This window comes from Rosa rugosa, chromosome 5 (genome assembly GCF_958449725.1).
Source record: "Rosa rugosa chromosome 5, drRosRugo1.1, whole genome shotgun sequence".
Classification (NCBI taxonomy): Eukaryota; Viridiplantae; Streptophyta; class Magnoliopsida; order Rosales; family Rosaceae; genus Rosa; species Rosa rugosa.
Genome location: NC_084824.1, coordinates 36,626,606 through 36,640,315, shown reverse-complemented (window position 1 = coordinate 36,640,315; position 13,710 = coordinate 36,626,606). Strand labels below are relative to the sequence as shown.

At 34.5% G+C, this 13,710-nt stretch overlaps 1 protein-coding gene and 2 long non-coding RNA genes across 4 annotated transcripts; 2 read left to right on the top strand and 1 right to left on the bottom strand.

Annotated features, from left to right (window-relative positions):
• Positions 1 to 3,403: 3,403 nt before the first annotated feature.
• Positions 3,404 to 5,002, bottom strand: LOC133711966 (uncharacterized). Its single transcript, XR_009847087.1, has 2 exons — positions 4,693 to 5,002; positions 3,404 to 3,731 (listed from the first exon to the last, which is right to left on the bottom strand). It is a non-coding gene; the product is annotated as an uncharacterized LOC133711966 (long non-coding RNA).
• Positions 5,003 to 5,282: 280 nt separating this feature from the next.
• On the top strand, positions 5,283 to 6,178 carry LOC133708548 (uncharacterized). The gene is made up of 4 exons (XR_009845887.1): positions 5,283 to 5,420; positions 5,517 to 5,587; positions 5,774 to 5,845; positions 5,953 to 6,178. It is a non-coding gene; the product is annotated as an uncharacterized LOC133708548 (long non-coding RNA).
• Positions 6,179 to 8,727: 2,549 nt separating this feature from the next.
• Positions 8,728 to 13,358, top strand: LOC133713002 (uncharacterized). Of its 2 annotated transcripts, XM_062139128.1 has the most exons (6): positions 8,728 to 8,877; positions 10,276 to 10,390; positions 10,478 to 10,671; positions 11,233 to 11,317; positions 12,418 to 12,483; positions 12,570 to 13,358. In XM_062139128.1, exons 2-6 carry the CDS (start codon positions 10,307 to 10,309, stop codon positions 12,660 to 12,662), a joined length of 522 nt encoding a protein of 173 aa, XP_061995112.1. In that variant the 5' UTR covers positions 8,728 to 8,877; positions 10,276 to 10,306; the 3' UTR covers positions 12,663 to 13,358. The 2 variants fall into 2 exon arrangements, with proteins under 2 accessions (XP_061995112.1, XP_061995111.1); XM_062139127.1 differs by lacking the exon at positions 8,728 to 8,877 and having other exon boundaries at positions 10,195 to 10,390.
• Positions 13,359 to 13,710: the final 352 nt, after the last annotated feature.

Genomic DNA, 13,710 nt, shown 5'->3' with positions numbered 1-13,710 from the left:
TACACAACAAATAAAATTAGATTAATTACATTATAATTGGCTCAAGTATTAGCTAATTTCTAGTGTTTTGGATATAATTACATGCATATAAATGCGTGTAATCATAACCCCCACCATGTGCGATATTCAACCCACAGCTGCCAATGGGAATGACCATCTCGCACAGCTTACTATCTTGCTCTCACTCCGCTCAATTTCTCATCTCGCACATATGGGCAAACCAGTGAAATCTGGTTAACTTTGCAAATTATCACAACGTGCCATGCACGTGGCTACCTAAGCAATCTGCATATCTGCACGACAGCTTAATCCTATATAATTTAATGCTATAAAAGTAAAATAAAATTAAAAAATACAAAACCGACTAGGCGCCCCACGTAGTAATACAGCGAAGACAATTAAGTAGTAAACAAAGACGAATTGTAAACTAACTAAAACACACAAACATGAAGTAGAAATCAACTAGAAAGCATAAACCAAGAAGTAGAGCGAAGTATGGGCCAAGGGTTCTAGTTTTAACATAAGTCCTCCCTCTCAATCCTTTGGTAACTCTTTTCAAATACAGCCAGGTACTACTTCCGAATTAGGGTCACAACGCACTAACCTAATTCTAGCTCCAATTACATGCATATAATTCTAAGTTTGCAACCAAAGAACATAAACACATAAAAGATATCAAGAAACCGAAATCAATTAATCATCTCACTAAATCGCAAAGCAAAGAATATCAAGAATACATAAACATGATCATTACAAAATATGGGGCTTCAAAATTGCCCCTAATAATAGAATTAGTTCCTCATACTTTCGAAACACTTAAAAGAAAACATAAGTATTTTTCTATTACAAAAGGATGGAAAAACCGTGAAAAGAGAAGATGAACATTGATGGCAGCCCTTAATGATGTCTATTCAAGCTTCAAAAGGTATAAGACAACTCTAAGGTGGCTGCACAAGGTGGAGATGACGGCAGAGGATGGTGGTGCTCACGACTTTCTTCCTTAGGATGTGAAAACACAAAATAGAGAGAGATCTTAGGTGTTTGCTTTGAGAGAATGAAAGAATGGATGATCAGTAATGTTGAATTGTGCATCTACATATATGAGACGTCCCCCCTTGTGTCCTTTTTCAAGTCTGATTTAGTTTTCCAAGTCCAAAGGTTTGTATTTTCTAATTGTTTGACAAATCCTTGAACCAATTAAATAATTTAACATCATCAAAACTACATCACATATTCAAAATCATATCCAACATTGAGTTTAGAGTTTTGTGACGTCTCTATCTTCTAGAGCCTTCTTGATTTCACGGCAAAACATGATAGAGTTCAATAAAGAATCCTTGTTTGATATTTATTCTTCTTTCCATGTCAAATACAGATTGCAACGTCCACCTCCTTTCCACATGACATTGTAGACATCTTCTAGAAGCTTCATTAACATTCTTGATATCTCATTGTCCACTCAGGTCTCCTGGCATCATCAGGACTCTTCATGCCAACATGTTTAGTAGTTCAACAAGAATTTCTTTGCCGAAATTATTCTTGATGTTTCCAGAACCTTCTCAAGAACTTCTTGTACAATAAGGATTCCTTGTGACATTAGGTTTCCTAATCGAAGTAGGGCTTTTAATTCCATGATTTTAAGATTTTGAATCCAACTAAACTTCTGAATCCTACTTCAATTGAGATTCCTTTTCTTAGTAGGATTGAGAATGCATCCATTTCGCCATTTTCCTCATTTATGCGTACGGCGTCCCTTGTGCCTTGCATATGTCATTTCTAGCTTTTGAGACTTCATTTAGCTCCTTAAGTGTCTCATTTGCTCCATAGTACCTAGAAAATGAAAACTAAGTTAAAATGATTAAGTTAAAGACAATAACTTAACAAAATATGTTAAGATAAACATTATAAACGTCGCATTATATGCTCCTATCATTGAGTGAACCAGTTAGGGTATTCATTTCATATGAAGCTATATTTGAGGGCTTGTTCGAATATGGAAGTTATATGCACAAAATCTGTAACTGCACTTATAAAAAGAAGGAGAAGCATTTTGTCATGGTGGATAAGGAGGAAGGAAATGAAGATGTAGAGCCTACATGTATAGAAGTGGATTCAGAAATCACTACTAGCAAAAAGAGCAATGCACACAGATTTTAAACACACTGACTCTCACACTGATAAAAAATCAGTGGGTTTTAACTTGTAGATACAGATATCTGTGTGAATTGAATGACTGGGTCCTACATAAGAACATGCTCACACTTTTACACACTGAAATCAGTGTGGCTAGACTTTCTCACAGATGTCTGTATGTACTAAATATTTAACTTATACTGATATCTGTGTGAATTATACACACACAGATATATGTTAGTAATAACAAACTTATAATTTGCAAAATAATTTTATTTCCCACATACATCTGTAACAATGAATTTTCACACTGTCGTCCGTGTAAATATTGAAATGACACTGATATCTGTATGTTATTTGACACAGATATCTGTAGCAATTGCTACTTTCCCACTGATATATGTGTCAACATTTGTTAGAAGTGACATGTTTGCATCTCACACAGATATCCGTTTGTGTTATTCTTGTTAATACACACAGATATCAGTGTGGATTGATGATTAAAATCATCATAAACAAATCATAGTGATCTTCTCCAAGTTTATTCAGATTAACAATGAATTTTCACACTGTCGTCCGTGTGAATGTCGAAATGACACTGATATCTGTATGTTATTTGACACAGATATCTGTAGCAATTGCTACTTTCCCACTGATATCTGTGTCAACATTTGTTAGAAGTGATACGTTTGCATCTCACACGGATATCCGTTTGTATTATTGTTGTTAATACACATAGATATTTGTAGCAATTGCTACTTTCCCACTGATATCTGTGTCAGCATTTGTTAAAAGTGACATGTTTGCATCTCACACAGATAGTCGTTTGTATTATTTTTGTTAATACACACAGATATCAGTGTGGATCGATGATTAAAATCATCAGAAACAAATCATAGTGATCTTCTCCCTCATGTTTCCAAGTTTATTCTGATTATGGCCGGATACAAATTTTTTCCCAAAAAGTTACGGATCTTTTCAATCATGGTAAAGAATTAAAAGTTCATTAATGTAATTAATCTTATTCGATTTATATGGTAAAGGTAATTACCCGTCATGTGGAAAGGATAATTACGGTTTATTTAATTTATATGGTAGAAATTGTAAAAATTTAAAAGCCTATTAATAAGTGATTAGTGTAATTAATTTTTTTTTTCCTCTGTAACAAAAACGTAATATTTTTTTTATCGTCATTAAAGTTTCACTAGACAGCTCGCCCGCGCGATGCTGCGGGTTTGTGTTTTTTCTTTCATTAATTTTATATGCAATATAGTAGTAATCATAAGCTAAGAAATATTAACCGAATATGTTATGGTTTTACATAACAAACTCCAAACTTGAGACTATTTCAGCCTACATAAAAGAAGATAATCGATAAGGAAACTAATGAGGTACATTTATTGGTTTAAAATGGTACTAACTATGGAAATAAGTTGCCCTTTCGCATCTGTGCTAGTCCTACATTTCTCACTGATGAAATTTACAAAATATTCCAAATCTCAGCCTCCACCATACACTTCACCATCCTTGTTGCCCTTTGGAAAAAAATTTCAATGTAGGATACTCACTCCATACCTACATAGGACTTTGCATCAGGCCTGCCAATCCAAACCACATATTTCATATCAAAAAATTCAAGTTAATAATCTTGGGGAGTCAAATGCTATTAGTCAACACCAAGAGGAAAATAACTCTAATTCAGGAGCTAGTTCCTCTTTTGCTCGATTCAGTTTCAAGCAAACACATAACCACCATCGGAGAACATGAATTATCTAAAGGCTTGTTTCAACTTATGAAAGCTCTAACATTAGCAAAAGCTTAGAAACTAAGATGTATTATCAGGTCGAACTCAATGCTTCGAAAGTATCTAACAAACGCACCAAATATAACATAGAAGGAAAATTGGAGCTCATAAAATACTTGCAACGTATTCATCAGGGATCCAACTAATTAATGAAATCCCATTTAATCGTGATATTCTCAAATGGATCAAGCACATCATAAGCTTCTGCACAAACATCCATCAAAACAAACCTTAAAACATCAATCCTCAAGATTTCCTATAACGTTGACTTCATTATATGCAATGATTATCATGTCAAAACAAAGTTTCATCCAAAACCAAAACACTTGTTGATTCAAAGACAACTTCTTTCGGTTCATTATATTAAGGCATTTATACTATTACTAAATATAAATAAATTTGGAACACCAAATACAGATCATGACTATTTGTATTCAAACCCAAGAATTAAACAAACTGTAAAGGAATATTGAGTTTAAATGAGCATAAGAAAGAGAAGAGGTTGTCAGACGCATTTCATCAAACATGTGGTGAGCAACAGTTTCAGTTTGTCTTTCGCATTCATACTCAAATCAAACTGAACTAAATGCAAGACGTTGAATTTTTTATTGGGTTTTTCGATTTCAGATCGCACAACTCAAATCATGCTTGATTGAGTTCAACTGATTGCTCCTAAATCTCAGCTACCAACTACTTCAAAACCCACAAAGCGTTCAACTCAAACAGGAAAGAAAATTTCGAAATCCAATTCTCACCTATTCTCCACAACTTGGTGTATCGAATAGTTCTTCCTCTTCCCGTCTTATGTTCTTCATCTCTCTCGGATCAGCCTTCATTCTCTCTCTCTCTCTCTCGCAGAAGACCCAGAAGAACTCTGTTATATTTCTCTCTCGCAATCTTCTTTCTATCTCTCAGCAGATCAGCAGGGCAGGGCAAATGGGTGTAATTTGATTAGAAAGGAAGGGCAAAATTGTCGGCGGGTATTTATAACAGACTGAATGGCAGGGATGTAACTTAAGAAAAAATTAAGGGCAAAAGCGTCATTTACTTCGGGCTCGAATGAACAGTGGCCACGCGAATGAACAGTTGACGCCCTTTAGATTATAGATAATGTGGGCATTCATAATTAGCATGGAAAAGATACATTTTTCAGATAATAAGGGCAAAAGAGATAATAATAACAAATAAAAAAAAGCAGAACTTGAAAAAAGAAAAAAAAAAAAAAAGAGCGGCAGGCACACTGACTTCAGTTGCCATTTATTAAAAATAATAATTATTATTAATTCTCTTAAAGCTAGTCAATTAGGGTTACTTCACAGTTCACTTGCAAATTGTAAATAAAAAGTTAAGTCACTCCCCGTGTCTAAAAGCTAGAGAGAGAAAGTAGATCTCGCCCAACTCTGCTTCCTTCAAACAAAACCCCGATCGACGTTTCTTCCAAACAACCCAAATCGATGTTTGCGGCTTCTTGCAACGAAATAGAGTAATTCTCTCAACCTCTGTTCTCAATCTTCAAATCCTTTCATGTAATTGAAATTAGTTATCTCTTTATTGAATCCTGTGTTTCAATTGGTTGCAGGACATCATGTTTTGGGAGACCCTAGTTTTTTGATGAGTTGATTATCAGCGAAATTGATTCTGGTATTGGAGGTGAACTTTCGCTACGATATCGTTGTTTTAGCTGAGTTAGTCTATTGTTGTTTCTCTCTTCTTTCTTTCAACTCGGAATTTTGGTTTGTCACCATATAAATTCATTTCATTTGTTGAAGCCCATGGATTTCCGTCTTCACTCCCAAGTTCTTTGTTCTAAATATTGGGTGGTTTTGCTATTTCTAGATCTTCGATGATTCTGCCGGGCCATCTTCAGAGCTTCAACTGCGTTTTAAGAGTTCGCCGCAATAACAACAGGTAATTGTCATTAATCTCTCGTTGATAAATTGGTATAACATTCTTGATCTGGGTCTTCATTTGTATCTCTTCAATATCTAATCTTTTATTTTATTTTTTCTTGCAAGGTTCTCCTGATATTTCATTTACAGTGATCGCCAGTTATTTAGGAGTGACTTTTTGGAGATTTGATGATAATGAAGGAAAAGATGCTTTGCCGATGAACATATCTGGAGATTATGACTAAAAGTGAATACTATCACATGGGATTAGAACTCCTAATATTATTATCACTAAATGTGACGATTAGGTTAAAACTGCATCATTTACATTAAGAAAAACAAAAATACTAAAAATATCTCCCTCAACATTAAATTCATAAATTGTGAAATAGACTATTTTACTTTTTAATATTTAATTAGTTCACACTGATTTTAAATACCAAGTAATTTAATGGCATATTAGGTGCAGAGGTGGGTCCCTCTAAAGAGTTCACACTGATTTTTTTATCAGTGTGAGAAGACCAAAGGCCACCCCCTCAATGGGACAGAAATTAAGGGGGATGTATTCAATTCAGATTTTAAAAGATTTTGTTTGAGTTATTATAATCCATGGATTTACTTAATCCACGGATTGTTTAAATTCTATATGGACTCTGATTGATTCTAATGGATTGATTTACTAGTATTTGTTTAGATTTTACAAGTTCTTATGATGTTTTTGGTAGGTTATTTTTTTTTTCTTCTTTAAAAGCAATGGATGTATGGATCCAACTATAATGCTAGATCAGTGACAAAAAAGTGTGTGTGTGTCTATATATATATATATATATATATATATATATATATATATATATATGGCAATCTACCATTCTTTATGTTGTGTATAATGATATATGAATCATAAGAGAAAACTAATCAACCAAAATGTTACACAAAAAATAAAGTAGTATAATTTATTTCATATCTAATTTACAAAAGAAACATGTGTGTATGTAACGGTCTATTCTGGTTTTAGATGAATATATGTATATATATCGACACCCGGCTTCAGGTTTGATTCAAAAAAAAAGAAACATGTGTGTATGTATCATCTTAACAATACCATTGAAAGTGAGCTTAATTAGCTAGAAGGATTAAGGCTTCCAGAGCTATAGTGATAAAAATAAAAATAAATTATTAGATGAGAGCAGAGACACAGGCAGAGGAGGATAGTGGGAAGATAGGTTTAAGACAAAATAGATGAGTGTCACCTATTGAGAACTGCTTCTTGTTCTTGTTCTTTTTTTTTTTTTTTTTGTTTGGTGAAGAGCTTCTTCATTTTTTGAGTGAGAAAGAATCCATCAAAATCTCTTGGAAAATGGTTGGATTGTTTTTGAGTTTTGATAAGTATAAAAAGCACTATAAAATCCTTCAAAATCTAGCATTTAATGAAATCCTTAAAAATCCGTATACTTTTGAATATCTGCAGATTTGAATGGATAATTTTAAATCTTAATTGAATACATCAAGATTTTAAAGGACTGTTTAAAATCTCAATTGAATACCCATAGATTTTCAAAATACAAAAAAATCTTGTAGACTCTTAAATGAATACACCCCCCTAAATGTGTGAGTGTAGAGTAGCTAATAGGCTTCTCACACAGATATCAGTAAGTATTAACATTTATACACACTGATTCTAATCAGTGTGTATAGTCAATTTTGCTAGTAGTGAATCCAACAGCTGGTTTCTAAAAAGGTGATAATCTTGATTCCCCAACTTACAAGACGAGATGCAGAAGTTGAGTACATTGAGATTAACAATGTTGATCTGAACCCTTCATCTCTTGGTTGGGGCCTAGTCAGAAGGAGGAATCAAGCAACCTCAAAGGCTACTGAGGGAAACAAGTGACAATACTGTTAAGAAGGGAAAGAATGTGGCTGTGAATCCTAGCAGGAAGGGAAAGGCTGCGGTTAACAGCAAGAAGGCCTTGGTGAAAATAGGTATTACCTTTAAAGATACTACAAAAGGGCATGGTACCATTATTATTGGTGATAAGGAAGCAAAGAGTAATGTAGAGAGTTCTAGGAAAAGTTCATCCTCTAGTGCAGAGGAGGTGGTGAGCTCTTCTAATCATGATAGTTCTATATATTTTATCTTATTCTTCATTACTTGAGATTTCATACCTCATTCATCATCAACACTTACCGTAGTCGCTGGAAGCACCGAAGCTTTCCGGCTTCGAACCATTGCCATAACTCGTCGTTGAACTCAAGAAAGACGGGGCCCCATATTGCGATGTTGAGACTAACCAGACGTTGCTGGTCTGACACCGGGAAACGGCTGAACAATGGAGATACCGTCAGGTCAAGATCGATCAGACTGGTATGGTTCCTTCCAGACGATCCGAAGTTATATATAAAAACATATCGACGGTCAAGATCGAGCGGTGTTGATTTGGAACGAGCTAGATCACACCACTAAGTTTCTTTTTATTTAAACCGATTAATTCCCAAACTTCATAAATTCATAATAAATTAATAGCTGTGAGTGTTTGAAAAATTTCACGAAAATTTCTACGGACTCGTCTCAATACCTATTTTAATACGGAGTCCTCAAATTGAAGATTTCACTAATCGTCAAAAAAAAAAAATTGAAGATTTCACTTCAAAGAAAATTTCAAATATATTCCGAGCATCCTTAATAACGAGATATAATCCCAAATAATTTGATCTTGATTCCTCAAGTTATTTCCCGAATTCACAGTATAGAAGACTCACCGTAAGTCTTTTTCAATAATTGTGATGACATCAAAGATCGAAAGAGCTAATTTCATAAAATTAGTAGCACAGGGGTGCAAATAATTTAGATAGTAAAAATTTCCCACTTACAGAAAGAAAAAAGAAAAAAAAGAAAAAAGGAAACTCTTGTAACAGTGGGGCATTTCCTTAACAGACCAAGTGTGCAGTCTTGACGTGCTAAATCGTAACCCACTCCTCCCCTGCTCTCAGTCTCAGCTCTCCAGTAGTCGTCGCCCAGGCGCCGCCGACCTTCATCGCACTCCGATTTAGGTACTTCAAATTTTTTTTCTTCTTTTCTTTTCTTTTCTGATAAAGTTTGGGTTTTTATCTGAATTAGATTTTCTCGATTCTCAATCTGATATCTTTTATTGTTTTTTTGTTTGGTGCAATTCGGAGCCAAACACACGTTAATCCCTTTCATTTGATTTCTTTTCAACAAGAGTATGATGAATTTATGAGGAGACATTGATTTCTCCGTGTTGGATTGAATTTGATTAACTGGTTGATTTGATTCCCATTAATTTGCAGAGCGATTAAGTTCTAGCTTCCATCTTTTAATACTCTGATTGATTTTAGTTTCGGCTATTTGTGTAGTTTCATTTTCTGATTGTTTCACTTCATTTGTAATATAAAAGTTGAAATGCATTCCATTTCCTGGAACAGTTTTCGATAGATTTTTATTCCTTTTCTAAAAAAGAATCGAGAGAATAGAGACGTGTCCTAGAAAATAAAATCTTGGTAGTGATAGGGAAATAGTGAGATTGGAGCGCAATTGTTTTCATTTGTGTTCTTTTATAATTGTGGCTCTTTATTGTTTGTTTTTTTGTTTGATTTCTGATGATGATTATTCAATTTTGGCAATTAAGTTTAATTTGCTTACTTCTGGTGGTGATCATAACTGGGAATTAGAGTGAACCAAATTTATATCTCAATTTATTTTTCAAAAAGTTTTGGTTTTAGAGCTTATCAGCCTCTTTTTTTTTTTTTTCTTTTTTTCTTTTTTTGTCATAAGGGAAATTGCATTTAGAATCTAGCCTTCAACCCACCTCATGGGAAATACCATTCCGTGGATATAAATTCCAGATGCTAAAATGAATCCATAGTTCTAGTTGAAAGACTTAGATGAAAGACCATTGTGCTTTAGCCAATGGATAAATCCTGAATTTCTGAGATCATATGTCAAAAGAATCATAATATTTCCATGGAATAAATTTCTGGAGATTAAGGTGGATTATGTTCCCTTGCTAGGTAATAAAATGGTTCTAACAGGTTATACATATTTGGAAATGTAAATAAATGTAATAAAGATTCTGCTGTTTAGATATCTTGCTCACTGAATAATTATTATGCTCAACACTATTTACTTCACTTGCCCTAGGATTCAAAGAAACTAGCTTGCATAACCGTTTTTTGTTGAAAGAGACAGTTGGCATAAGCTTGAAAATATACAGTAAAGTCCAACATATGGATTGTGAGACAGGTTAGTAAATTTGTTTAGAAAGTTAAGGCCCATTTCTGAAGAAAGGAATGTTTTCATAAGTTCTTGCTGGGGTTGAGCCTGGCCCTCTTGTGATTTTTCTTTCCAATGGTATTTCTGACTAGCCCAATCGACATACTGGTCAAGCTGATCCATCTAAAATTGTCCTCATATTCTTTGGATTTTGCTAGGGTCACAGCCCTATACAGGGGTGCAAGAGAGATGGCAAATCAAGGTGCGAAGAAGCGCAAGGAAGAGAATGCCCGGCACATGGCGAATATCCGTCGCTTGATTGTGGCCTGCAATGTATGCTAACTGTAGTTGATATTGATGATATCTGTTGGATCCTAAGTTGAGAAGAGTGGTGTTGACTGGGTTGATGACTTGATGTAGGTGATTTATGTGGTGGTAAGGATGCTGATCTTCCATTCTACTTTTACCTGGAAAAACTGGATTGCTTTGCTACTGACGTCTGTAGCTTATTACATTCCCTATCAACAACTTGCCCAAATGGCAAATCCTACGTATGCTGATGATGGGGAACTTCTGGATGGTGGATTTGATATGAATACTGGTGGAGTGTGTGGGTATGTTCTTACTATAAGTGATTTTCTTACTACTTAAAAGATCTTTGTTTATTGTTTGTTTTATTTTTTATTTTTATTTTTCATTTCCTGTTTGCAAAGAATGCTACATCCAAGGATAAGGATTTCGGAGGCTTATTATATTATAAGCATATTCTTATTACCATATGTATGTGTTAAGATCTTCTCTCTTGGTATTCTTAATTAAATTATGATATATTAAGGGGTCAAAATGGAAAGGTAATTTGCATTTAACATTGAAAGCAGATAGCTCTTAATTAGAAGTTATAGGCTTTCTAGTCTGGCAACAATTGGGATACAGTGTTTCTGCTTGCAGATATCAAATAAATAAGTTGACCGTATAATTTGATCAACCGTGTAACAAGTAGCAATTCAACATGCTTTAGATATGTAACATGTATTTGTGTGTTAGCAATACCAGGTTCATTGGGTTACATGGTCAACTTACATGTACACATCAAAGTGCAAGCAAGCATGCTGGGTATGCACACGCCCTTTTGGTTTACTGTATAATCTTTACTTTTGGTTTGTCATGCTTCTCAGCTATTTACATGACGTAATCTACATTACAAGCTTCGTGCAAGTCATGTCCATAATCTCTGGAAAATTTTGGTACACATATCTGGTGGTAAGATCTCATTAAACATTTTGCTTGTAATCATGCACTCACATGCTTTGATAGAATTGTGCTTGTAGTTGTATGTTTTTTCATAGAGGTGCACACATTAGCATTAATGTGATCTACAAGCTTCTTGGTAAAGATCATGAATAAAGTAGTTGCCATAGTAGTGATGCAGAACAGAGCAACAGTTGGTGAGAGTATGATTATGGAGGGTTGGGGAATGTCAAGAGATTAAGAAAGCAGAAAGGTTTTAAAGAAACGGAGGGTTTTGTTAGCTGTAGAAGGGAAAAATAAAATGAGGGAGGTTAGGGGAGAGAACTCAGGCACCAAGCCTTCAATAAAACCTGAGTTTATTTCATTCCAATCTGATTTGGGTTAAAATACATAAGCCTTAGACTCTTAGAACACCAGAAGATTCAATTATAGACTTACTAATAACAAGACCCTTGAACTTAAAGACGTAAATAGACTCAAATAGACTTAAATAGACATAAAGACACACTCAAGACCCTTGAGTACTCACCCTAAGACTTGAATCTTGAAAGCACTAGACTCATATACTCTTCATAAAAATGAAAAATGACTCTTGCAAGACCCTTAAACTACCACGGAGACTTTCATTTGGACCAAAAAAGGCTGGGCTTAGTCTTAGGCTTCCAAAGAGAATATTTCTTTCCTAACCAAGTTGTGGCTGCGGCATTAACTAGCTTCAACTTAATAGAGAATTTCTTGGTTTATTTGGTCATAGCTTCCATGCTGCACTGTCTCTTGTGGCTTTTGGGGTTAACCTACCCAAACTGGTCTTTGTTGCTATATTATATTTCTTGTGGGGTGAGGGTGGCAATGTGTTGGATAAGTGCCCTTGTATTTGTCCTTAACAACTCTACTGTTGTAAGACATTCATCTGATGGGTTTAGAAGGTGTCCCTGGAGCATTCTCATAGTTAGAAAGGATATACTCTTAAGGATATGACGACAAAATATGAACATTCAAGGATAGGATGCCTCATTTCCTATAGGATGTGGGTTATTTATTTATTTTATTAATATTTTATTTAAAGAGTTTCAGAATAGTTTCTTAGGACAGACTTTATTTGTGGTTTCCAGATACCAGCTTTTGGAGGATACAAATCGTTTGGTTTCATTAAAGGATTTATGTCACAAGGTTCAGAGGTAATTTCTCATACTTCTGTATTTAGATAATGATATACTACATAGATTTGCTATTCTCTGTATGACTTGGTATGCACATGTATTAGGGAGGCATAGAGGATGAAAAGACTCGGAAGAAGAGGGAAAAGATGGAGAAGAAGGCTTCAAGAGGCCAGTTTGTCAAGTCAAGAAATAGATGATCTACATTCAAATGAGTTCTCTTGAAATTAGATACAGTTTCTTCAGACCCAGGAAAAATGTGACTATGGATTGTCTGTACTGCTAGTATGAGTACAGGGAGTTTATATTACTGTTTCAGCGTTTTGGAAGGTGGACGCGAAAAAGAAATGTAGATGCCATACTTTTTACATACTCATCCAAATTTGTTTTAGACACGAGAATAGAGATAGAACCTCCAACAATTAAGCACATTGCTACAAATCAGTAGTAAGAAAATGAGGGGATGCATGTCGCAGCTGATCTTGTCTTTCTAAATTGTAATCTGAGAAGTCATTAGTTGAGTTTTCCTTTCATCTTGAAAACCCCCCATTATGAGAGATATCCCAGCCATAAATCCTCGTACATTTTCGGCACAATAGAAATCCCATATTTGCTGCAGATAAAATTCTCACCTTTGCTAGCTGATGAAGGAAAACAACTTGTCATTGATTTTGTTCATTTATCCAAAGTAATTTTGGAGTGTTTCTGTCAAAAACTCTTTGGTGGATTTGTTCAATCCAACTGATTTAAGACGCACATACTCATGTCATGCTGTTGATACCCAAAATATCATTAATTAGCCAAAATACAAATTTTGATTAAACAAGTAGTTTGAACTCTAGTCATAATGCCAATAAGCTAATGGAATTTATAAATGGTACATGTGACTTCTAGTCTCGACCTGTTGAGCTTTATTCCTCGAGTGTAGAGTCGAGGTTTATTTCTTGTGTGTAGATTCAAGCTACATTCACGTTTTTGGGACTTACAGAACTAGATGTTTCGTAAAAGTTAACAGAAACATACGTTACTTGTTAGAAATTGAAGATTATTGCTGATTTCGATTTTGGGGCTAAAATCCAAATCCAATGATTTAAATCATAAATGGAAAAGTGGGAAAATGGAGAATAAACCTCATTTTAACGAATTATTATATAAATATATCCTTTTTTTTTTTTTTTTTTGAGGTAAAGATGAAATTGTATTAATGAATTATACGATTAGAATCGTACTGTAGGGCATCCAGGACAC